Raw genomic sequence first — 26888 nt, 5'->3', positions numbered from 1 at the left:
ATTTTACCAGGATAAATATAGGATGATGATAATAAGTGAAAATAATAATGCTCAAAGGTGGTTAGAGAAGAAACAGCTGACAAAAACAAGATTTCAGCTTTAGATTGTGACACTTGGAGTGGGTGTAAAACTAATTATTTGAAGATGTTTTTTGCTACTTCACAAATAAACATATTTACCATTTGGTTCAGTAGCTAATTAGACACAGAATATTCTCAAAGTTTTATCTTTTGATAGTTTCTGTCGTGTTATTTCAACAAGGGCAGCTAAAAAGTTGTGTATTAATGCGAGATTCTTTCCTATTTGTTGTATTTTGCAGATGGCCAATGCAAACACAGCCACCTCCAAGTCAAACGTGATGCATCTGCAGCCATTGTGGCCACCGGCTGAATGAATCTGCAGCTGCGGCATGAGCAGACGGAAACCTGAGGCTCTTCCTGAGTGTCTGACATTTAACATCTGCCACCTTGCTGTAAGGCAGCTGTTGGCGACGACTGGCCTTTTCATTGATAGTTTTGTGGGTGTTTTTTGGTAATATTTGATTTTTGTGTGTTCCACCACTGGATGAAACAGAACTTATTTATTTGTTGTGGCACTGGCACAACACAAAGCGATATGGTGTAACAAAACAGGAAATCTTACCTAAAGAGTGCTCACAGGCTGCTTTTTTCTCCCCACGGTTGTCAGGAAAGAGGTTAAAGTTGTGTCTACTTCACTATAGCGTCCCCTGGTTAAACCAGTTGCTCTCTAGCTGCTGTGAAATAACTCCTCAAAGTAATACTGTGAAATAAAAAACTCTGAGGCAGCTTTTGAAGGAAACCTGAAGAATCATATAAAAACGGATGCTCCAAGCAGAGATGGGCAGTAACGCGTAATCCGATTACTTTTTTCAAGTAACAAGTAAAGTAAGGGATTACTATTGCAAAAATGGTAATTAGATTACCGTTACATTCCCGTAGGAACGCTGCGTTACTAAAACCGTGATTTTTTTTGCGAGAATGTCTCATGACAGTGACGTAAGCGAGTGCCACGTTCGTGACAACAGCTGTGTGCAGATCAACAATGGATAATATATCGAGTGCGGGAGAGAGTATGAGCGTGCAGCGTTTAAAGCGTGGAAGTACTGACCTTACTTTGAGTTTGATTCCATAAAAAGTGACAAAAACATTAGCGTCCGTTGTGCGTGGGAAGAAAACTTCTTTTTACAGTGAAAAAAACCCCTAAACTTCCAAGCAAGCACCGAGTGCGCAACGACGTAATGGGAAATTCACAGAGAAGCTCGCGGATTCTTCCACTGACCGCTGCGGCACACCTGCGCCAGGGTAAACCTCCGCCTACCCCACTCCTGCTTTACAGGTGAAAATAGCGCAAAAGGACCGCTGAGTCTTTGACTTTATTTATTTTCTGCTGTGTTTTACTTGCATCTATTTGAAAGACTGAGTGTAAACACAAAAAAAAATAATAATAAATGTATGTGCTGGAATGTGCAGAAAATAGGTTTAAATATTAAACAAATTTCTTCCAGTCAGAGAATGTTGCATATAATTAAATTTTTGCTTGATGCATAAAGTTAAAAGATTAAAACTAATAAAACAAGTTTTAAAAAGGGACTTTTCCATTTGATTACATTTTGTATGATGGATTATGTAGAAAAAGTAGAATTGGGCTGAAAGATCTATCGCTTTATCACCTATTCAGGTTGTAAATTGTGTTTTTAAAAAGTAACTAAGTAATTATTTACTTTTGAAAATAAGTAATCAGTAAAGTAAGGGGATTACTTTTTTCAAGTAACTTGACCAACACTGGCTCCAAGCATGGATGTGAAAATCCTGAACTAAAGTACAAAGACAAAAGTTCTTGCTCTTATTTTGAATAAGTTGGGGATGGTCTTCTACTCTACTATTTTTTTAAATCTCACGTTGGCAGAAGGACTAAATAACATGCAGCCACGAACACTGAGCAACGTTCACCTTCATTTAACATTGTGGCATCCTATCACAGTACCACGCTGGAATTCACTGCGCTCTAGAGAATAACCAATTCTGGAAGTGACCTGATTTCAGTGATTTAGATGAGTGAGTAAATACTTTTGGCCATATAATGTAGCGTTACACAGTTACCCGTTCCACCACATCCATCCATTTGAGTGCAGTCAACTCGATGGCCTTAAGGGGCCCAAAGTGTGCTAAGAAAATATCCCCACACCATGACATCACGACGAGCAGCCTGAACTGTTGATACAAAGCAGGATGGTTGTTTACATTTTGACTCTACTTCCTGAATATTGCAGTAAAAATCGAGACTCGTCAAACCCGGCGGCATTTTTTTGAATCTTCTGCTGTGTAATCTTGAAGAATTTACAGAAAGCCCGAACATTAAACTGCCTACATTTACTGGTGAGTTCGAAAGCATAAATTAGGAATTCAGTGAAGGAGATATCTGGATGTTCACTTTGAAAAGTCACTTTAATATTGTTATATTTTGTTATATTTGTAACATTTGAGATGTTTTAAGTCACTGCTGTTTTGATCAGGTCTTGCTTGTAAAAGTCATCTCAATGGACTTCCTGGTAACATAACAATAGTACAAATATGCGGCGTCTTCTGCTGCTGCATGTTCACAGGTGGTTACATTTAACTATATCTTTGAACTAATCCTTCCCTTCAGCTCGAAACATCCTTCTCTGACCTCTAACATCAACAAGGTCTGATATTTTCTTTTTCAGGCCATCCTCTGGATATAGCAGACAGGCTGGTCTGCTGCGATTTTCCTGCAGAAGCATCCCTAAGGTTTACAAAACCACTTAAAATATCTACAAGCCTAAATGCATAGCGCTCGTGCCAAGTGACTGGCTGATTAGATGTGTTTGCAGGCAGCTGAAGAGGAGCACCTTACAAAGTGGCAGGTGAGTACAGATTGATCTAATGGCCTGTGTATTCTAATGTTTCCTTTTTCCATTTTTTGTCTACGTTAAATAAACAAAATCGATGGCAGCCTTCCAAATCCAAAGAAATCCAATCAACACGGCACCAGAAGCACTTTTAAAGGCATTTATTGATGAAATACACACTTAGGTTTTGACAAAAGCTTCTGTAGTTTTGTATGAAAGAAATTCCAGCCCCAAAACTCCTTGAATTAAATGACAGTGGAGATCAACTCATTACATGTGCAATAAATAACAATAATACAAAAGGAGGCAAGGAAAAGGACACCAGAATAAGTCTGTGTTAATCTGAAAGCAAACCAAAACCCAAAAAGAAAAAAAATTCTGTGGTATTTGTGACAAGAAGAGACTAAAGTAAAATCCAGTCGTTTGAATTTTGGGTGCATTAGTGTATGTTCTGAGATTCCCTGGTCACCCTCAGGACCAGAAGGCATTTAGTGACCTGAGGACCTGACTGGAAAAAGAAAAATCATTTCAAAATTAAAAAAAAAAAAAAAAAGGCTGGAACCATCTGGGAACTGTATATTGCACCTTTTCCTTGCCAGTACAATAACCACATTGCCACATTCATACCTTTTTTTTTTTTTTAATAAACTTGACCTAATGAATATGACCCATGTGTTTTGTCACACACTGCGAAGACGACACTTTATTTAATACGAAAGAGGGGGAATGAGTCATAATTTAAGCCATTTTTCCTGTACGAGTCTGCTCAGTTTCACAAAGAAAAGGGGAAAAAAAACTGCAAAATTATGAGCAAGAGCATAAATGTCAAACACTTAAAAACTACTGCAGAGGTCACTTTTTCAGCATAAATAAATATTTATACAAAACTGGACAGATCAGGTGATAACATCAGGGGAATGTCATTGTGAGATTTAGTAGATGACGACTGATTCGTTCTGAATTGCTAAAGCCGATAGTTTGGAGTCGTTCGCAACTGCTGCGCCTTTGCAAATGAGACTTTGTTGCCCTGATCGGCAGTGAACAATCACCCGAAGCGGCAAAACAATCCATAATTTAAGCAGACATTTGCTCTTCTAGCTGAACCACCTGTGGCAGCGTGACGCTGTGTGCTCGAGGGCTGCCGGCTCCAAAATGCTCTGAAGAGACACCCCAGCCAAACGAAATCTATATTTTTTGGACCGTTTCAGTTCACGTGGCTCATGTGGTTCATACGAGTGAGGTCTCAGTCTCTGCTGCACACAAAGCCAGCCTGTGAGATTGCTGCGCCTTGCAGAGAACTCAAACGAGGGAGAAAGAGAGCTGGGTAACAAAGAAAGCTACCAGACTCCCAGAGTGGACGCTTATTACAGCAGAGTAAACACAGGAGAGCCATTTGAAGTTGCCAGAAACAATTCTGCTGCCAACAAGCCTCAAATGAAAGCTGAAATGAATGCGGCTGCCGCTGAGGAGGAAAGTTTCCGAGCTCAGAAAACTGTTCAAAGCGGCCTGAATAAACTGTTTACTCGTCTTCCCGTCATGGCGGTGGAGCAAACTCGCTCTGCTCAGACTCGACGGTCCACGTGAAGCGGCTAAACTTTGGCCGGGCTTCACCGAGATCCCAGCAGGAGCTAACAAACAGGCTGACAGGAGATCAGGGTCAAAGCAGAGATGAGCCAGAGACATTTCAGAGCAGATAGCAACACCATCTGCAGCCTCCTGGAAGCCTCTTATCCTGCCTGTCAGCATAGCAGCACTGATGTCTCAATGTTAGTCCTAATAAAAAGGCAAACACTGATCTGTTCTGGCGCAAGATGTGGCCAGCGTCATCTACACACGGGTGGCGAGAAGGTCGAACCTCCTGAGAGAAACGTGTAGACGAAAACACAACCAGCTGTACACGACTTTAAATTCATGGATGTTCTAGTCTTTCAGAGCCAATTATCTGTTAGAAATTGGAGTGAGACTCAATCGAACTCGGAGGCGCAAACATCTCACCAGTGAAGCCTGTAATAAGTGCGAGTTTCTCTTTGAGGCACGAAATTGCAGCAGGTGCACCCAATTTCTCACCACTTTTATTTGTCACAGCATCAGCCCCGTCACAGTCTATGACTTATTTAAAATTCCCTCTGTTTCCTTTCCAAAGCGAGCCTAGACAAGTAGGGAAACCCAATCTGAACGTAGGGAGGGGATCGAGCGCCTTCTTTATCAGACGCCCAAGGACTGGAGCACGTACGGCGGCAGGAGAGCGAGAGCTTCGCGTCACAGTTCCTTTCTGTCTCTGAAGTTTGAAGCGAGTAGTTGTTAGCACCATAGAGAGCACCAGCAGCAGAGACGCAGCCTGACTGTCACTGCGGCGAAGATCTCGCCCTTTCCACCAGGTCACAGAACAAAACAAGCACAAGAGGGTAAACAATTCTAATTTTGACTTAAAAGCTGCGCACCATTGTCTTTGCTCTTTGTGTGACAGAAAACGCCTTGGAGTTGTTCTATTTGGGCTCATTAAATTTTATTTTTAGTTTTCATCAACACACAAATGCAACAGATCCAGAAGGTTTCATCAAGGTAAACTGCTCAAGGCTTTAGAGATGATTCAGAGTGAAACATTTGGAAAGACTCGATCGTGGCCAGGATGAGAGCACTAACGATCAAAGCAGCGAAAAAGTGAACGTTTGAAGGCGGATGTGAAACACAAGGGCGTTTCCGGAGCAGTGTCTTGCGTTATACCTTTTCCGTTTGTAGTCGTGAGTACAGTAGCACCTTGTCAAGTGTTTTACAGCTCAATCGCTGAATTACAGTAAAGAGATTTAATCAGTGACAACCAAACACGACGAGAACTCCAAACGAGTTGTGACAGCCGAACGGCAGAAAACACGATTACGATCTAGGACTGCAAACCAGAGGACTTAAAACACAGATCTCAGTGTCAGTGATAGCCCCGGGAAGCGTACTCGACACTCGTCCGAGTACTACGAAATAACCAGTATAAGCCTTTAAAACACCAAGTCTGCACTTATAAAGACATAATATCACACAGATATTACATTACGTTTGCAGGGATTAGTACAAACACAACACTCTTCCACGAGCTGAGAACATGGCCAGGCTCATTGTTTTTGGTTTTTAATCACCTTCTATGCATGCAAATTTATTGTAGCAAGACTCCGACCAAGTAAAAAAAATTAAGAAGAACAAAGGGGAGGAGAAGAAATACCTGGAGAGGTATTTCTGGACAGGCCAATTCAAATTTCACCTTTTTAAAAATAATAATAATAATAAAATAAAATACTGATTTACATAAAAACCATAAACAATGAGCACCCTACAAAAGGTAGCTGAATTAAGGTCCTTGAAACATAAAGGTTAGCACATGAATGAAGCATGCAGAAGGAGTTTTGGTAGAGCTGGTTTTGTACAGACCTGTAGGCTATAATGCATTTAATACACACGTCATAGGTCCTAACGAGTCCCTACACATTGCTTTGTCGGCCAATTTCAAATCACTCCGCCAGACTTTTGAGATCTGAAGATGCATAGGAACCCCGCACATGAGCGTACAGACAGACGGCTTGCTGTGGGGCGATACAACGCAAAAGCTGAACTGCCGTTTTTAATTACTGATAAGAGAAGTCAGTGAGGTAAGACTACTTGAGGTCTGACACGCTGCGCAGGGATCCAGTTGTGGTCAAAGACAGTTCGGTTCAGGATTTTTAGGGTTAAGACATTTTGCTTTTGACAGAACATCAGTTTTCTGCGTCACAAAGTTAAGAACGGCATGCTCCCGCATGAGGAACAATCCTCCTCAAGGTCAGAAACACACATCTATAAGCACCAAATGACCAAACAGCAGTCATTTCATTATCAAAATGTTCAAAAAAACCTCAGCCTCCTCGCTGAGAAACCTGAATTTGCACGATATTTCTTTCAAAAAGACTCATAAAATCGTCTTGTTAAGTCAACAATATTGAACACTGGCTACTCTGCAAAAAAGGGAAAAAAAAGAAAGAAGAAAAAAAAGGAAAATCCAAGTTTTATACTGATTTTCTTTAGTTTTGTGTGTGATTACGAGCCTAAAAATATTCACTTATCTTTCAGAAATGCTGTCGTATTGATGCGTTTAAAGACTTTGCACCTTTGCTCTTCAGCTGGCAGTGAGAACTAACCAAAGTATAACCCAGAAATGGAAAACAGCGATATCGCTAACCTGCACTCATGTTTGCAGAACTGGCACATCTGTGACGTTTGAATCCATCTGAAGAGACGAGCTTGAAGTTTATAATAAATGTCACTTCCCTTCCATGTTCACCATAAAAAAGAAACTAGAATAAGACCGTCACTGAGGCTGTTAAGATGAGGGAGTTTATCTGTATCTCTACATTTCTACCTTGCAGATTCGGTAGCTCTGCAGTAAAAATGGAGCTGAAGGAAATGTCTGGAAGGATGGAGGGTGCCAAAAAACATCTACAGCTAGCAGCTCAAACCAAAAGCTGTAAACATGTGGGTGGTATGGGCACACACCTGCCTGGTGCTGCTGCCACTGAAAGACTACAGAAACACAGGGACGGATATTAAAAGACTGCACGGTGGGTACCGAAAACAATGTTTAAAAAATGAAACGTCTTCCAGGCATCTACGGACATGAGTGTTTTGTGTAATGTTAAAATGTGTTAATATAACTAAAATTAACAATAAATGTGTTCCACTGAAGGAAGGTGAGATGGGAAGAATGAGGTTGGGGTGAAGCTTTCTCCTCATCGGCCCCCTAAAAGTTCGTCTATCGGGGCAAAGGAACACATTTAGACCCCACATACACATAAATGGCAGAGGATTTGATATAGCTGTTTTGTGTCTTTCTCAGACAACATAAAAATGCATTTATATAATTTGATACTGATAGTGAGTCTGTCTTTAAAAATCCTAATTTATCACCTCTGGACATTTATTGCCCAACATATAGATAGCACTTCTGGGATCCACTCTCTTTTAACAGTCTAAAGTCTCTCTTCAATCTCTTTCTCTCTCTGTAATGACATTTTATGTACAATATTGGTATATAGAACATAAATAACTACACAAAAAATTAGCCTATTCACAATTGACAATTGAGAACCCAATAGCAAATTAGACAAAGCCAACAAAATGAAATTTAAACCAAAAAAAAAAAAAAAGAAGGGAAATCAGAGACTTGATAAACAGCTTAAATTTGATGCCTGTTATATAAATTTCTCCATATACTTTCTGTGCTCCCAAGACGTGTCGAGTGCGGTGTGAAAAGAACAAAACACCTTTTTATATTAAAAAAAAAAATAATCCTGTTCTCCGCTCAGCCATCATCTCAGGAGGATGAAGTCTGCATGGAGCTGGAAAAGACGGTCACACGATTCCCGACATCTTGTTTGCGTGTAAACAGAGCACCAGTAGTGTCTTGGTTCCGTGTGTCTCTTCTGTACAAAAGTATAAATATATGCTTTTTCTCCATATTTTTTTTTCTTTTTTTTTTCGTTCACATATGTAGGATGTAGCAGACCAGGGAAAAAAATGGTTGTTTTAGTTTCTAAAAACACACGCCAGTGTTGCAGTGTCTGTGCTGGAGAGGCGGCCAGTTTGTGTCGGTTTGTCCCACTTTCCCTCCCCGTTAGATGGACGTTTGCTGGCTTGTGTTGACTTTTACCGTCGGGCGTTTGCTTGGTGTTGGTTGATCGTCTTTGCATAAATTAAAAAGGTTTCGGCACAGTCCGCGGCCACTGGGCCAGAAAGAAAAATAAAAAACAACCACTGTGTCCGTTGTAGCTACAGCAGATCCATCTTGGGTCTGTAATGGAGCAGGAGGGGGGATTTCTGCAAGGAACAAGCAAAACACAAGCTCGAGCAAAAGGCCATAAATCATTCACAATTAGCTTATTAACTGCACTGAAGCATGGATTGGCTTAGAAAATATGATGCTAATGTTTAAGTGCTATAGTTTAGGTTCTTCTACGAGAAATAACAGATTTATGACAGACTAAATGGGTTTCCACCTACAGCAGAGACATAGTTGTACTGTTACAGGTGGAGACGTGATGTATCAACACATGTCTGTGTTTACGCCACTGTTAACTGGAACACAAGTCCTTGAATTTGGGGAAGTCGCTTTAAGAACATAATTTGTCCTCATTTTCAAGAAGCCGGATGTTACACTCGATTAATTAAAAGAAGTCTAGTTTGCAGATTTGAGTACAAAAATGTGAACTTATTACTTAGTCAAAGGAGCTTGCAAAGAAAAGCGTCTGGACTTCTTTAAGTTGCTTGAAGACATTTTACCTCTCATCCGAAAAGCTTCTTCAGTTCTAAGGTCAAATGATTGGGACCCACACCCAGTTTCACACCTTGGCTCAGGCGATTAGAGGATCATCAGGGGGTCCTTTTGTCCCTCTGTGGGGGGATACTCCCACTAGGTTTAAATCTGGGACTCCCCACCATTTGACCTTAGAACTGAAGAAGCTTCTCGGATGAGAGGTGAAACGTCTTCAAGCAACTTAAAGAAGTCCAGACGCTTTTCTTTGCAAGCTCCTTTGACTACGATGACCTGGATGACTGAGAACCTTCACAAACAACTTATTACTTAATTATTTTTTATTTTAAACCAGTTTTTGACAGATTTTTACAGTCTGTGTGTTTTTGTTTTTATAATAGGTGATCTAATAAACTTACATACTGTATAACTTCCAAACAAGCTTGAAAAGCAATTGGGAAGACGTCCTTCTAGGAAGGTTTTTGTGACCTACGCTGCACAACTGAAATTTCACTGGGTACTCATAAAGGCAGGTATATGGTATAGACTCTAGACAAGAAGATTACATCAGCCAGAGAAACCAAAGGACTGCTTCACTGCTGCAGCAAACACTGTAGATATGTTGGCCAAACTCTGTGTTCAAATTCAGTTTTTCTTACAAATTGAAGCACCATCTGTGTAAATGCTATTATTGTAGGGTCTACCTTACAGTATAAAGCGCCTTGAGGTGACTGCTGTTGTAGTTTGGTGCTATATAAGTAAAACTGAATTGAATTAAATATGATATGCAGAAGGAATAACAGCAGCTAACAAGCAGCTTTGATAACTAGCTTAATCTAATGAGATGCTAACTGTTACTCATGTTGCTTGTGCTAGTTAACCAAATGGAGCTATGGCATGTGGTGAAAGCATGCTTGCCTGATGGCTGTTCAGTAAAAGTATAACCCGGAAATGCATCAGACTATTGGAGTTTACTTCTGGGGAAAAGTCGCCAATATTAACTGGTTCTATCAATGCATGAACAGTCTGTAGTCAGCTGATTGGTTTTCAGTTGATAAGTGTCCACATAGCAAAACCATTTCAGTGAAATCAATTCAACTGGATATTACTGGTAATACCAGTCTCAAACTCAATTTGTCTTTTACCTTAAATCTCCATCTTGTAACAACAACAAATTTCAAAGTGTGGTCCTTCCCCAAGATTTCCTCGTTGCATAAAATGTCCAGCTGAGAAAAGAAGCACAGAAACAAATTACTGAACGATATCTGACCCAATTTGTGCAAGAGTAGTTAGAGTAGTTAACAACATGACGTTAATATGAGCGGCGTATGCTGGAGGTCTCTGCTGTTTAGTGCGAGGACAAAGTGAAACTCTACTATTTTCCCCTCTTTCTTTCTATTCTAACATCAGTGTTTCCTGGAGATGTAGCTGGGTGGGTGGATGGGTGAGTGGGGGGCTCATTTTGACATTGAGTGGCCCCTGGCACCCGCACAGAGAATCCAAAAGTTCGATACTGAACACGATGCCGGCTCGCCAAATCTACCGCTCCCCCGTGAAGCCGGCATTGATATTCTTCTGAGCAGCTCCTCGCATCTGCATCTGCCAATCAATACTGAGAGGCACGCAGGGAGGGAGAGAAAGTGAAGGCTGGGGAGGGACACTGCCACAGCGCCACCTGCTGGCTCTCACAGAGAGCACATTTTAAGGCTGGGAGGAGTTGAAACTGTCCAGGTCTGATTGGAGGATGCAATTCAGGGGAAGAATTTCATTCTCCAATCAGGTTTTCTGTCTGACAAAACAAAACAAAAACATAAATCTAAAATTGAATTGCACAGCTAAGATGCTTTTTACCCATAAACCCTGAAGAAACTTATTAAATCATCATTATCTAAACAGAGATGCTCACAATGAAAATCAGAAAAATGAGATGCTGAATGAAAAAAATTAAAAAGCAATCTAAGAAGGAAACCAGAATCTGGCACACAAAACCAATCAAAGCAAAACTGTGATCTTCTGAATTTTGTTCTATGAGATTTTAAACTAAATGAATCATTTGTAGTGATGCTGGGAAACTTGTCCATTCATTTGCTACTTAAAGGGCTGAATTGTTGTAATTCCTTATGAGGTTGCTCTAAAACCTTCCTGACAAGCCTGAAATGTCACAGAGTATTAACAGGAATGAGTAAGAGAGTCATCCCGTCCATATTAGATTCTCTTCATTGCCTTCCTGTTAAAACCAGAATTTAATTTAAAATTCTTGAATAATCAGGTCCCATCATAACTTAAAGACCCCCAATAGAGCACTCATCCCTCTCAGAGCCCCGGGCTTGTGTTTCCCGGAGCTCCTTAAAGTAGAGCGGGAGGCAGAGCCTTCATCTTTCAGGCTCCCGTGTTCCTGTGGAACCAGTTTCCCACGTTGGATTTGGGACTTTTAAAATTAAGTTTGGCTTTTCACAAAGCTTATAGTTACAGCATGGATCAGTGATTGATTGCTGCCCGGGCCTAAGCCTGGCTGGACGTCTCTTCCTGTTTAAAGGGAGTTCTTCGTCTCCACAGCTGCCAAGTGCTTGGTTCATTTTCTGTTATTGCATTTACAGTTCAAAGCATTCTGAGGCGACTGCTGTTGTGAACTAGTTTCCACAGCTATTGAACTGAAATCACACAAAGTTTAAAAAATGGATTAAACACAGCTAAAAACAGGGACTGATTTTAGAGTGTGTAAAAAAAAAAAAAGTAATTAATGGATTTTTTTTAAAAATGCATCTCGTATATGTGAAACTTTAAGATTGGAAGATTAGCTTTTTCCAAGATATAGTCTTTTAAATGCCAAAAATGTGCTTATTCTTGTAACATTTATAATGCTTAATAATAAGAACAACATCTTTATTGTCTTTATATGGTCATCAAAGAAGACCTAACAAAATCTATTTGATTCCAGGAATCGATCCCTGATTTTCCTCCATTTTGGGCATTCCTTTTATCCTCGTTTCATCCGACGGAAACACTTCCTGCAGAGACATTCAGATGACGTGGCCACAATGATGGGTTTACAAACATGATCAATGAGTAACTGGTGTACTGCTCCCTGACAATGCTCTGCGCTCGGCTCGGCATTGAAAGCAGAAATCGTTTCAAACAACATCTTTTGATAGTCAGTAGATAGGACAACAATGGCTGGCTGGGAGAGCATCCGCCTCGCCAAAGCTGTGTTATGGAGGCCGACGATATGATGGAGCCTTCCCACTCATCTCTGTGACAGCCAGTTTAAAAAAAAAAAGAAAAAGAAAAAGAAAAAAAAGACACGGAGAAAACAGAAAAATAGACGACAAGGAGGCGACTGATGATTCAATCGAAAAATCCATCTGTCAAATTATCGCCTACTCCCCTCCACCCTCCCATCTCCCGCTGCTTATAACAGGGTGGTAACGATAATTAATAGAAAAATTAGATCTCATATGGGCTTGTTTCCTGCTAAATATAACAAACACAAAAGGCATTGTATGAGTCAGTACAGAAGAATTACAATAAAGTGACCTTTTATGCAATTTCTTGCAATTAACTAAAACTTTCTGATACGCGGGGCCCACACGGGCCAGCTGGTGCTCCGAAAACGTAAAACAAGCGCCAAGAATTAAGAGATTTGTTCCAATTTGCTACAAATCCATTTCTGGAAAAAGAAACACAATGTTTTTGTAAGAACAAGAATTAAAATGACTAAAAGCAGTAATCCGCAATCTTGATGTTTAATCACAAACTACTATAGGAATTATTGTAAAACTTCCTGGAAAGAAAGCCTGTAAGTGTCATGGTCGTGGGGTTTTGTGGAGTTTTTCAGGTTTGGATTTATAATGTTTGAAATGATGGTGTCAGGGTGCAGGCCACGCTTCTAGCTGCTGGTCAGGCTGCTTGTGATTCTCAGCTTCTAGCAGCTTTTTAGCTTTAACCCACTACTGATTCTGAACAATGTCAAAGATATTCCTAATATGACTGGGCACAGAAGCCCCACCCACTTGCTGTTCAAACTTTCTGTTTACAAAGGGGCAACTAATGACAATATAGTTGGTTTAAGGGGAGGGGGAGTAGCAAAAACAGCTCCTTTCAGACCGAGAATGGCCTTAAGGGTCTCACTGAGGCTCAGCATCAGATAAAATGAGGATTAATTTAAACTCCAAGAACAAACATATGAAGCCATTTCTGTTCCTTTGTAATTAAGGCTAGTAGAAAGCGTCAAATGTACAAGTTAAGTCTAGCTTTGAGCAATAAAAGGATCAGAGTGATGCAGACTCTCAAGGTTATCAACATGGAGATAACAAGCGCTGAGGGGGGGAGTGTTTCCTCTTGAACTGCTTCCTTTACAGCTTTAATTTTACACTAAAACTACATTTAGTTCGTGACAGACTCATTTCCCTGTCATCATTGCGTTTCCCAGGCTGGTGGAGTGTGATATTATCTGTACCTCATTAAATGATGTCAGGTTAAGCTTTTTGGCAATGAACTTCTTGAGGTGGAGAACCGTGGCTTGTGCTGAACAGCGGATCCACTTGCGCTTCAGACCGCGAAGCTTGCTGCTGTTGCACTCCAAGCAGATGCTGACCTGTTAGGAGACAGAAGATGAGGATTTAAATCCTGCGTCCACTGAAGTGTGGGTACATGATCTTATCATTTTATAAGGCCATTAAGAACTGTTTCATGTTAAAGTGCTGCAAGGGAGGGATCGCAAGGTTCCTTTTAAAGAGCAAGTAGTAGGGCAGTGCTAGAGCTAGCATCAGTGACAATGTGGAGTGTGTCCACTGCAGAGCCCTGATCTGAATGTCATCGTGAATCTAGTGTTACATGATTGACAGAGCCTATAATCTACAAAACAAACTGCCTCAAGCTGTTTCAAATGCTGCTGTTTCACAGTCAAACTGTAGTCATGTGTGTAAAGTTAAATATAAATAAATATATAAACACTTTGGTTTAGAGCAGGGGTGTCAAACTCCAGGCCTCGAGGGCCGGTGTCCTGCAGGTTTTAGATCTCACCCTGGGTCAACACACCTGAATCAAATGATTAGTTTATTACCAGCCTCTGGAGAACTTCAAGACATGTTGAGGAGGCAATTTAGCCGTTTAAATCAGCTGTGTTGGATTAAGGACACATCTAAAACTAGCAGGACACCGGCCCTCGAGGCCTGGAGTTCGACACCTGTGGTTTAAAAGAAAGTTCAGAACAACTTAGACATCTGCAGTCCTCATAAGAACCACCTTCTTACTTTGAGAAGCCCAGAAAGTTTCACCTGGCAGCACGTAAAGGTCAAAATTCCCACCTCCGCAAAGGTCAAAAACCTCATGGCAGAATTCACAAGTCCTGCAGCTGTGAACTTTTCACCCAGCAGAGCTGAATGTGAGAAAATTATCCAACTCGGCTGAAGTAGACATTAAAAAGCTTGGTACAAAGCTGAGGTTTCGTTGATTGTGCTTATAAACGTATAAAGCAGGTAACCGTCCAGTGAAGACAGAGATGGCTGACAATCGCCAAACCTGATTTATACCAACATTGTAAAAACCGCTTCAATCTTCAATGCTGCTTTTAAAGAATGACAGAAATGCTTTCAGTCTGGATAACTAAACAGCCTTTAAGCCCCATTTGTCAGTTTTTGTTGTCACTGAGGCTGTGAACAACCACAATATTTGGTTTGCCTTCCATTTATAATCCATTCAACAATTTAGTTTTGGCTGTGTAACCAGAATTGTAGCCGGTAACAAACATATTTCCACCTTTCTACAGCATCTCTTTTGCAAAGACATGAAACCAAGAAGCCCGGCCGCAGGGATCGATTCAGCTCACACGGTATGTGTGAAGAAACCGAAGACTTCAGGTGGATTTGTAGCTCGTTTCACCCACCTTCTCATAAAACCTCAACCTGAAGCTGGTGTTGATTTCCTCCTCTGCTTCCTCACAACATCTCACTGAACCTCTGCTGCTGTTTTTTTTGTTTTGTTTTGTTTATTGGCTTCTTTCACACGACCGACACTTAATGCCATTGGCCCATTCATTTGTCTCCCCACCCCCCCAAGGTAACATGGTAGGTGGTTTTTGGCAGTGGATGGTAGCGGGAGTCAGAATGCATTACTGCTACTGGGCTCCAGCGGCACATATCAAGAGACAAAGGCAGAAGCGTTGGATTTATTCATTTGTGGGTGTTCCTCTTCCTCTTTTCATCTTTCTCTTTTGAGATGGAGAGAGCTAACATTACCCTGGTTTCTGTTTAAACTTGGAAATCATCTCTGCTCTCAAGTAAACACTGGCATCGCTTCAGTGAGCAGCCTGCCCTTCAATAAGCAAAACCCAGATTCATAATATATCTGCTTTCCAGTGGTGCTGGCAATGAGGGAGGCTCATAATGTAAAATAAAACCCTTAGCAGTGATCTGGACTCCACGGCAGCTTGATAGCGGGCCGCAAGGCAGTTTCATTACATTAAAATAGATTAGTGACTCCCGCTTCAGCTAAACACACAGACGTGATGATGCAAGGGAGAGGCGTATCAAGAAAATATCGCACGAGCCTTCAGGAGTCATGAAGTGAAAGCTTTACACCATGTTGCCGAGTCCCGAATGGTTGCAGAGCGCTGATGCAACATTTCTATCTGCACCTTCTTCTGTGTGGAGTAAAAGTTTGTCTGTGTGCATTTTGAATTTGGATCTCTGATAAATTACATTTGGAGACATCAATAAATAATTCAGAGCAAAGCTTCTATCGCAAATGTCTCCAAAGTAGACTCTTTAAATCCAAGATAGCTGTAGTTTATTAAATTTACACAATCTGTTCTGACTCTATCAAAATTTGATATGAGCCTGAAGGTGACCCCATCTGGAGACTTTATACCTCGTCTAGAAACATTAACCTCAGAAACGAGCTTCATGCTTTGCTGCAAAAGTAGGCTGCTCTGATTAATTGCAGCTTTTATCGGGAATTTCGTTTCTCCCTTTTTAGATGAGCTTGTTGCAAGTTTCTTTCTCGCCTAGCAACACCCCAAGGTTATACTCTAAAAGGTCGTCCAGAAGACAGCGGGGGAGCGTTCTGGAAGTCTTCCATGCATGCTCACAACGCCTGCTGGTTGTTCTCGATTTCTGGGAGAAAATTGCTGTTCATCTTCATTCCCCCCGACTGAAACTGCTGTTTTCACTTCCATCTGCTCAGAGATGCAACATCCCGTTTTGCAGAGCCATGCCATCAAATTACTTCAACGAGAATATATATTTTTTTTTTTTTTAAGTAAAATGACCAAAACCCCCAATAAAGCTTCTTTCAGCTGCTCCTTTATCCCGAGGGTCTCAACCACAACAGTTAGCTCTGCATATTTGAGCTTTACTCTCTCCGTGCTGTCCAGAAAATCCAAACAAAAGGTAAAATTGTTTGCAAATACGGCACTGCACTGATTTACATCTTATACATCATCTCAGCATTTTTGGAACTTGGTTTGTCAATCAAAGTACATGATATTACACGAATGAAGCCTAAATATGAAGTCCTGGATACAGCAAGCACCTCCACAAACATCACTTCCATATATAGAATAAGTAGCAAACTGCAGTTTTGACAGCAGGAGTAGCCCTTTTTCACACAAAGTATAAATGACTATAAAGGTGACTTCAGAAAAACACCACTCCAGTGATAATGTGATCTGCCAGCAGCGTGTGCTTGCATTTATCCGACTGGTCAATGTATGCAGGATGACACTCTGTATTATGATTTCCTGCCACATCACTGTGTCAGCGGCCGTTCTCATCAATGCAGCAGCCTTCCTCAAATCAAGGTTGTATTTTTGAGTGAAAGGGCTTTTTCCCCCTTTTCTTCTTTTCACTCCCTGCTGGTCTAAAAGCTCCCTACTTTTAAGAGTGTGCACCATCATCATCCTCTTATTTCAGCCATTTCCTTTCTGCATGTTCTGATGAGGCTCACTTTTCCATCATCTCACATTAGACTTCCCTCCGACATAAAACCCAGAGAATCGTATTTATGATCACCTCACCCCCTGCATGGTGACCTGATATCACCTCTCTCTCCTACACTTCGTCTCTTTTCCATCTCTCATGTTATTTTCCCTTCCCACCCTTCTGAGTTACATCTGACATCACTGCATTCAGCTCACGCAGCCCACTGTATTAGCTATTCCGAGTGCATTCTGCACTGCTGCCGAGTATCCAAAGGGCAAGATCTTCACCCTCATCAGGGCGGCCTGTTTTTCCCACATGGCAGCAAAGAAGTGGTTGTTTTGTTTTTTTAAATATAAATCCAATTCTTTAGAAAAGCAACAGCTAAAACTCGAACAAGATTAATTTTTCAGCCTGTACAACAAACAGCGAGCCATTATTTCCACATGGCGTCTGTCCGGCAACAATAGTAACTCCACTCTCGCTGCATTATTAATGACACTTTTCAGGGCTTAAGAACGCGCCGGAATACAAATGGAATCAAGAAAAAGCCCATTTTCATTTTAAATATGTTCAGTGGGTAGCAGTGGTGTGTCTGTGGTGTCTGTGTGGCTCCGTGCAAATCAAACAGCCGAAAGACAAAAGAACCCAGTAATTGTGAAACAGCCTGGTAAACCACAAGGGGGCCACTTTTATAAAGGCAATAATTGATGTTCAGGCTTTTAAGGCAATTGTACAAACAATTATCACAAACAGTATTTTTATTCCTTGGTGCTTTTGTTCCTGACACAATGCTTTGTAACCCATAATTATTTTACCCGATTCACTTCCAGTATCTGCTCAAAGGAAAAAAAATATATACTTCCCTGCCTTGTGGACTTTTGTGCAAAATATAAAACATAATTAGACTGAAAACAACTCAAGTGCTGTGGTATCTAACAAAGCAGATATCTCCTTAGATCCATTTCTGTACTAATAAAGCAAAGGACAGGATTATGTTTGGGTTTTCTGTTTTTCCCGGTGCCGTAACACCATAATGTCCCCGATGGCCTGAATTATCCTCAGACTTTGCTGTCAACAGTTTTCACAAAGACTTTCTCTTCAGCAAAAAGTATCTGGAATTTAAAAAAACAGTTGACAGTGAGGTCTGAGGATTAAGATTGTGCCAGAACGGAGGCCGATATCTCAAAGCAAGGGGGGGATGTGCCTTTCTGAAATGCAACAAAGTACAAGAGAGGCTGCCACTCGAGAAGGCCCCGGAGGCAGGAAACAAGGAGCAAATGTTGCCGTCCGTCAGGCTTACCTGCTCGTCACTACGGTGATAGTCGTTGTCCTCCTCTGGTTTCTCCTCTCCTGCCTCCTTATTGGCTGTGTCTTCTGATTTGGCATCACCTGTTTAAAAGACAAACAAACAAGCAAAGAGTTAGAAAAAAAAAAGATGCTGTTTGTAGGACTCAATCCAGATTATCTCTTTATGTTTAGCAAGTTAAGAGATTTGAGGGTTACTGATGTCCACTGTGGCTGTGTTAAAAACAGCTTTGTCAGGGAAACAGGCAGGTTTGTCTCCCTGCAGTATTTAAAACAGACTGTGCCTGTTAGAGCGTGAAAACACCTCCTGCAGAAGCCCATTTGTAAACCAACTACATCTTTGAGGGTGTTAAAGCATCCTTTATATGACTTATCGTCTGTGCAGGCACGTCTCTAGCACAGGTGAACTTCTAATCAATAAAAAGCGTTCAGTTGTTCTGGCCTGCATGAGGAGTGACCTCAGCTCTGAACTTAACCTGTCTGAGTTTGCTCTTTGTTCCTTTTCTCGGATATGCTGGCTTTCAGAGAGAGCAGCACAGTCTAGTGAACATTAAGGTAAAATAGGAAGAAAAAGGCATTTCTCACAGGCTGAACACATTATCCTTCAGTAGTGCAGAGTGCTACAAGGCAGGTAAGGTACTGTTTAATAATGCATCACGCAGAGCTTTTGGTCTGGCACTGGGAGAAGTCTGAAGACCCTGGGTCAGCTATATTTGGAGTTTACACACACGCACACACACAAGCTACAGGTGAGATTTTTTTTGTAACTTAATTCTAGTAGAAAACAAGGTTACCTGCATTAATATACGAATTTCACTTGCTTTACATACAGTTTGTTACCAGAAGTAGGCAGGAAGGGATCTAACAATTACTGCAAATTTCTAAAACCAAATAAGCCAGACAAGCTACAGCAAATTTCAAATGTAGCCAAATTGGACATCAAGTTGTCTTCAACCTGCCAGCTTCCTAGTGTAAACTCTGCATGATGCCCGATTGAACGCATAGTGTTCACAGCGAGCAAGTAAACGCCTCATTTCCTGCCTCCCCCGTGTTCTATGGAGGCAGCACCCTCGCCTAAAGCAAACCATATTTCTGAAGGCGAGAATGCATTTGACCCAGGCTGGCTCCTGCTGTGTTCTACACATGACAAGGGGCAATTTCAGACAGCATCCTGAACTGATTGCCAACGTCTGTCCTGAGATAATGTTGGCGAACTGCTTTGAAAGAATACATGCTAAACCCAAGGGATGCTTATGCTATGATGCACCATTTCTGCAGCTTTTCCCATCTGAACACACAGGTCTGCATCACAAATCATGTAAAACGGCAGGCAATTTTGTTTTTACATCTGGATAACATAAAATGTATGCGTGATGCACTGATCTGCACCCATTTTCCTTCTGTTAAAGTTAACTACTTCCATTCACTAGTATATTAACTGAAATTTATTAAGACAAACAAATAACTCTGAACACATCTGCATTAACACATGGATTGTCATCAATCCAGCAGCCCACTGCGCTCATGATGTCAGAGCTTTGCTATTCTAACATCCATCAATCATGTGCTGCTGGGCAGCAGTTTTAAGCCCAGACGTCCCTCCCCTGGGTTACCTCCCACAACTTATCTAAGGGAACACCAAGGAAATGGTGATATAATATCTCCAGCACATCTTGGATTTGCCCTTGACCCTCCTCCTGGTAGGACTTGCCTAGAACACCTAACCTTTACTTGTGAACATGTGTGCATCAATCAATCACCTCCCTTCAAAGAGTGCAAAATACACAGCAATGAAACCAAAGACTCAAGCAGGAACAGAGAAACAAGCAGAAACAACAACAGACGGTGTGATGGTTCACACTGTGACAACACCCTAACTCCCATCAGGGCCACCTGAATCTCCAGAGCCTGAACACCAACACACACAGTGGTTGCGAGAATCCACACGAGCCCAGAAAACTAAAGTGGTCAAGGCAAATAGTGAAGACAGCAGTGTGCCGAACCAGAAACATACAGGAAGGTTACACCAGTGCTCAGAGCACCTCCCCTAGGACAAGACCAGAAGGCATCGTAGAAAGATGCCCAAACCACCTCAACTGTTCCTTATGGTGTGAAGGAGTAATGGCTCTACTCTGACCCCCATCCAAATGACTCCGCTTCTCCACCGCTCTCTAATGGACAGTCTAGACACCCTATTTTTGGAAGGAAGCCTATTTTTGTAGTCACCAAACATTGCCTGTTGAAGCCAAGGGAACCATATGCTCTGCCTAAAGCAGAGAACGGATCTTGAGATCTCGGAATCTGACGCCATTCATCCTTTGACTCCTTTAGAAATTCTGTCCATGAAAAGCGCTAACAAAGGACAGCCTTGGTGGAGTCCAAAACCCGAACCCTGCTCCTGACCCTAAACCTAAGTGAATCGCCAGTGACCTGGTGGATGTTAAAAGGTTAAACATTTACAGGTGTGAGGCAGAATTATGATGTTTATTTGACTTTAGGTACATCTAAAAATGAAGTCTCATTCGAAGTATTTGATTTTCAAAAATGACATGCTGTCTCGCTGTAGAGACTTTTAGATATATATCTAAATCTAACACACTTCCCGATAATTTCAAACCTCACACTGTGAAACAGATGCTCCACAGTTGTCCGGGACAGCTGAGGTTTATATATTTCTCTAGGGATTTTCTTGTTGGCTGCGATATTGTAGTAGTATTGAATTTTTAGATATGAAACTTGGTTATCAAAGTCAAAATTGCATTGTAGTGACAAAATTGCCACATGGGCAAGTACTGCTTTTCTGTAACCTTTAAAAAACAAAGAAATTCGGTCTGTTCTTCCTGGATTCAGTGGATGTAATAACTTGTGTGTGTGTGTGTGTGTGTGTGTGTGTGTGTGTGTGGACAGTTTAGTCAGACAGTAGATGCTATTGGGAGCACCCCTCTGTGACCATTTTCTGTCTGGGCTAACTGTCACCAATTCCACCAAGTATTATTGAGCTGCTCTGGTGTCTCTGTGGTGATTGTCTCCAGAGTGTGCCTCACTGATTGCTTATCACCAGGGTCTTGCTCTTATTGTTGTGCCTCACCTTCAAACAACCCCTGAGCATCTGAGTGACTCAAACATGAAGTCCTGGCTTTTGTTCGAGGTGAGGGCATCGTGTAATGGGTTGATTGCTTGGGTCTGGGGATTAGAAGTCTCTTCCAAAATTTCTTTTTGTTTCAGAAAAATCATCTACTCTCTGACAGGTTTATGATTTGTGGGAACTCTTATAAACAGTCGAATCCCAAAGGCATGTACTACAACGTTTTCGAGTGATTCTGCTGTGTAATGGCAGTGAGCTGGAGTAAACTGTGTGTTAGTGAGTGGGCGTTTATATTGTCATGAAGTAGAAAAGGGCACTCGACAGACTCATCATCGTCCCATGTCTCCCTATTTTCTTGTGTAAAGTGCTCAGAAAAGAAGGTAATTTAGAGAAATGAGTCTGCTGTATACTAGAGGAGGCCAGATTTTTAACAGTGTTTGGAAAAAAAAACTCAGCTTATGCACTTAAAAGCACAGCTAACACGGCTTAGATCTACCGTGCGAAGGCTTAAATCGTGCAGTATTATAGCTTAATGGCAGTGTTACCAGTGGTTAAAATATTGGGCCTGTTGCACATGCCACGTTTGTCTGTCTTAATGTAAGTAAACCTTCAGTTGGGAATAAAACACACTTTTTGCAAGAAAGTCCACAGAAACATCTCTAATATTGCTTTGAATGTTTAGTATATTCCAATCAATCAGCACATTACTGGCAGATAACTCAATATTGCAGTTTCTGTGAGAGACTGTGAGACTGAATGCAGAGCTTGGAGGTACTCTGTTAAGCCGCCTTGGAAAGTGTTTGGAACATATTGATAAGAGAGCTGGATTATGCATTGTCAAGGAACAAGCTGCAAATATGTCATACTTAGAGCCAACACTTAAGGAAGAAAATAGGCAGATTATGAACTGCCATTGGTCCCCTGTAATCAATAAAATGTGATTTTTTTGTTCTGTAATTGTTCATCTCTTTAGGGTATTAATGCACTGAGGGAGCATTTGGATTAAGGTCCCAACATGACTCACAATGTCCCTGATTCAGATCCACATGCAGGTCTGTACTGCATCTGTTTAATTAACAGACATTGCGTCATTTATTTCCTGAAAACACACTCTTTCTTCCAAATATTACAACCTCTGGTTGGGACTTCTGTGCTCATGGATTAGAAAGTGTCGATCCGTCTTCTATAAAGTGGAAGAGGTTAACTTTATTCAGCTGATTAGGAGGTCCTAAAAAAAGTTCCTAATTTTGAGATTCTGGGTAAATGAGCCTTTAATTAAGTGTAAAACTGCTCAGCTCTGGCAGGGACAACATTTACAGAGCGCCCACTGTCACCTGTTGTTAGTGCAGTGTGATCTCTGCGATACCATCTGTTAACTTTGGTTTGCTATTCTTAGATAGGAACCTAATGAGAAGCGTCCATTTTCTCAGGTGGGAGAGAAAGATTTCAAGTAAACAAACCGGCCTGCTCGCGGTGATGCTGGATAAACAAATTCTGACTATGACTTAATATTTTTCACCGTTTTGGGAAATCTACCCAGCTTTAAGAGCTACAAAACAAAAGAAAATAGAAATACAGTAGAGCTGCTAGAGGCCAGCAGCTGCACAATTTAAAACTAGATTTGTATTGTCTATTTTAAAATAGAGTAAAAAGTAGTTTTTTGTTGAGTAGTTTAAAACCAGAAAACCTCATTATTATTATTATTATTATTTTTCCAGTTGGGGCGAAGAATTGTTGGCATTGCCCCCCGTGTCCTGGAGTGGGACGTGGGGCATGACTCAGAGGAGCCATCGCTGCAACCGAACACCGCCTGCCTACAGAAAATCACTGCCTACTACTTTAAAGCTTTTATACCACATGTATTCAAGTCAATGCAAACAGAATCTCTGTAACTTTAATGAAAGTCCTGACAGGTCTTCAAAGAATCTGGATGCAATGTCAAATCGCTGAGTCCAGATTAAAGATGGATGCAGATTATTTACAACCTGTAAAACAAGTCAACCACAACCAGATGACTAACACATACCCAGGATGCACTTTATCGCTTTTGAGCAATGTGCGTTTTTATTTACAGTGCCTCATACTGCATTAGCCTGTATGTATAGACATATGATGGTAATATTACATACTCAGCCTAGTAGGATTTTTGCTGCCAAACCACCTCTTAAGCACCACTTTGTGATCAATCTAACCTATGTGTAATATTGTGACACTCCTCAGCTTTCTTGTCTCTCTCAAACATTTGCTGGCGTTGTCAAAACTTGTCCAACATTTTTATGCAATCTAAACCATGACTGGGGAACTGTGGCTGTATTTTTAGCTCAATTTGGGGCACTTGCAAAACTATCTAACACTAATGGTGTTGTACAACCATGGTGAGTCTTTTCAAGAGTGGCTATTTGAAAAGACCACTCACCATGGATGCATTACGGAGAACTGCACACAAGATGGTGTGCCATTAGCCGGCTACCTGACACATGGATGTTATGCACGATGCCTTTTTCTATTCAGACTTCCATTTGGCTCAACACACATGCACGAATGGATTAAATAATATAAAGTTATAACAGCTCAATAGTCTAAGATCTTTTTTTTACATTGTTGAACCAGATGGATGAAATGATAAGGGAAATGTTGTTGTGCAGTGTGACATTTTCTTTGTTGTGTTTTCAGTGATTGTATATAGAGACGAGCTTTGAGGGAGACCAGACGGTGAACCAATTACCTGAAATTCACTGGAGTTAAAAGGAATCTTTCAATTCCTTAAAAGGCTGGTAGCTTTAAAACCTTCAGAAACGCACCAAAGACAGTGAATTTCTATTTCCATAACATGCATTTGGTTTTCTATAGTTTCCTCAAGTCAAGATTATTTTTATCACCGCTCAAAGCTAGAGACATATTTGTTTGTTCAATGGTGAAATGGAGCCCAGGAGTTGCTTTGTTTCTTTTTCTGTTGGCGTCTGTGCAAATGGTCCTTAAAATGTGTTTGGGTATGAACATTTACAGGTGTGTGTGTGTGTGTGTGTGTGTGTGTGTGTGTGTGTGTGTGTGTGTGTGTGTGTGTGTGTGTGTGTGTGTGTGTGTGTGTGTGTATATTCTATAGCTAAACCTGACTTCCAGCGACAAAGCTCGAGAATGCAGAGAGCAGTTCCACTTCCATTTGAACCTTAATTACCAAAATCAGAGAGGGGGATTAAGTTAGCGATTAGGCCTGCCAGCATGACAGCCCTCTGGGCACACATCTACACCAACCCTTGGAAGCGAGCAGGTTTGGAAAAGCCACTGTGCACAAAGAGCAGGCCAGAGGCTCGTTCTGATTGGCTAAAGTGTCTTTATCTGTACCGTTTAATGGCTTCTGCTGTTACTCTTGGTTGTGCTTCTAATGTTTCTCATTACTGGCCAGAGACTTCATTCTTTACACATTATCAGCACGACATCCACACTGCAGAGGTGAAGTCTCATTTATAACAACATGACGTTAGCATAGAATAGTTTAGAATGAAACATGATAAGCAGGCTGTTCTTTAGGGATCTGTGACTGGCAGCTTTCTCAGTAAGGTTTCTACCCTTCACTTGTCACATTTATTTAAAAAAAAGCAAAACAATCATAATGCCACACTCTTAAAGACTTGGGAACAAACAAACAAACCCATCTACATCCATCACAGCTCGTCTTTTGTCCCATCTCCATCCAGTCACTTCTAACCGGTCCACAGCAGATGTTTGCCCCTCCCTGAGCCTGATTCTTGTAGAGGTTTCTTCCTGTTAAAATTGAGTTTTTCCTTCCTACTGTTGCCGAGTTCGTGCTAATAGGGGTTCGTCTAATTGTTGGGGTTTTCTCTGCATTACTGTAGGATCTTTGTCTAACAATATAAATAGTTTTGAGATGGTATGAGAAGATATGAAAAAAAAACATAACTGAGTTGAATTGAAAATTGAATTCTACTAACATACTGAGTGCAAGTTTTTAAATACAATATCTGCACGTTAGCATGCATAATTTAAGTATAATATGTGTATGTATATTGTGCATGTGTCTTAGATTGTTTAGGTTACCAACAGGTAAAATCCACCCGGACAATCAATACAACATTATTTACACAATTTTTCAAAGAGGCTGCAGGAAATATTTGTTTCCATGCCTGCAGTATTTTTTTCAGCCAGGTTGAGCCCTGGTGCTTTGGGGGACCTCCAACTCACAGCATGCATCACGTGACAAAGCCAAACAACATCCTCTCGTATGCTGCATTCACAGAGACTGTTATGTGCCACCGTTAAGGCCGTGTTGACTAAAGGTCAAATCCTTCACGTCAAACAAATAAGAGACCCGTCACAGGTGCATGTTAGGTGTTGGTTTAAATGCAGAGCCAGCTCCAGACTAGATGAAGCAATAAGAAAGATTTTCTGTGGTTCTGAAAACAGCACGAGTCTGCGAGGCTAACGTACCGTTGCGTTGATCTAGATGAGTCTTCATGTTGCAAAGTTCTCCTTTAATGTCTCCGGGCACCTCCATCCCCAACTTCTGATAGAATTCCCTTTGTTTCTTTATCTCCGCTGCACAAGAGCCAAAGAAAAAAAAAAAAGAGTTAAAAACAGAAGTCCTTTTTGCCAAGGCTGATGCTGTCATCTTTTTAACATTTAGAGAAGCATGTGTGCACTACAGGGAGCTTTATTCCTTAGGAGTTCTGAGGTTCACCCACAACAGCGAGGAAAAACAATATTAAAATGATGCATTTTTCAGTCAGTTTATCAATGCATGCATGCAAGGGAAAGCTAAAAGTTACGTTTTAAGGAAGGATCTCTTGTAGGTTGCATCCCAGTAAATAAATACACAACACTTACCCTCTTGTAGTCCCGGTACCAACTTATAGACAATGTCTTGCATTGTTCTGTCATGGCTATAAGGGACAAGAAAATAATTAGTTACTTTAACACGCAGTGAAAATTAACATTATAAAAAGGGAAAAGCAACTGAGTTTCAAACCCAGAGATTCAAAAATTCACAGCTAACAAGGTAAAGATGCACTTGTACAACTTCATAACACATTTGAATGTTTTTGTAACTCACAGCAGTGGATCCCTACCTTCAAGTCTGGACTGGAATCCACAAAAAAAAAAACTCAGTCTGAAGTCATGAGATCATTAACATGATAGGAGGGAAACAATATTCTGCTGTTTCTTTTCTTATCAAAATTCCCCTTAATTTTTTTCCTTTTCTTGTATGTAATGCTGCATAATCAGTCCGGCCTCTGCACGCAGCAGTCTGAGAGGGTGGAATAACATTTGGTTGAACTATTGAGAACCTGTAGATTTTGCGCATCCTGTTATGACATGTTGCAAATGCCCCGAGGTAAAACTAAAAGTTCTTGCCACCCTGCACTGTAAAACACTATCCTGTTAAATGACTAAAAATCTCAAGGT

General features: G+C 41.0%; 1 protein-coding gene across 1 annotated transcript in view; it reads right to left on the bottom strand.

Moving 5' to 3' along the window:
* Positions 1-3036: 3036 nt before the first annotated feature.
* Positions 3037-26888, bottom strand: part of pcgf3 (polycomb group ring finger 3) — a 74857-nt gene continuing 51005 nt past the window's right edge. Inside the window, exons 5-10 of the mRNA XM_087846909.1 lie at positions 26310-26365; positions 25914-26021; positions 18378-18466; positions 13615-13752; positions 10304-10384; positions 3037-8725 (exon numbers count right to left, since the gene is read on the bottom strand). Coding sequence (XP_087703035.1) covers positions 8678-8725; positions 10304-10384; positions 13615-13752; positions 18378-18466; positions 25914-26021; positions 26310-26365 — 520 coding nt within the window. The 3' untranslated portion in view covers positions 3037-8677. The remainder of the gene's footprint in view (positions 8726-10303; positions 10385-13614; positions 13753-18377; positions 18467-25913; positions 26022-26309; positions 26366-26888) is intronic.

This window comes from Neolamprologus brichardi, chromosome 2, assembly GCF_056152115.1.
Source record: "Neolamprologus brichardi isolate AB-2024 chromosome 2, ASM5615211v1, whole genome shotgun sequence".
NCBI lineage: Eukaryota > Metazoa > Chordata > Actinopteri > Cichliformes > Cichlidae > Neolamprologus > Neolamprologus brichardi.
Note: the sequence above shows the minus strand (reverse complement) of the source record. Positions and strands in the feature narration are given on the sequence as shown.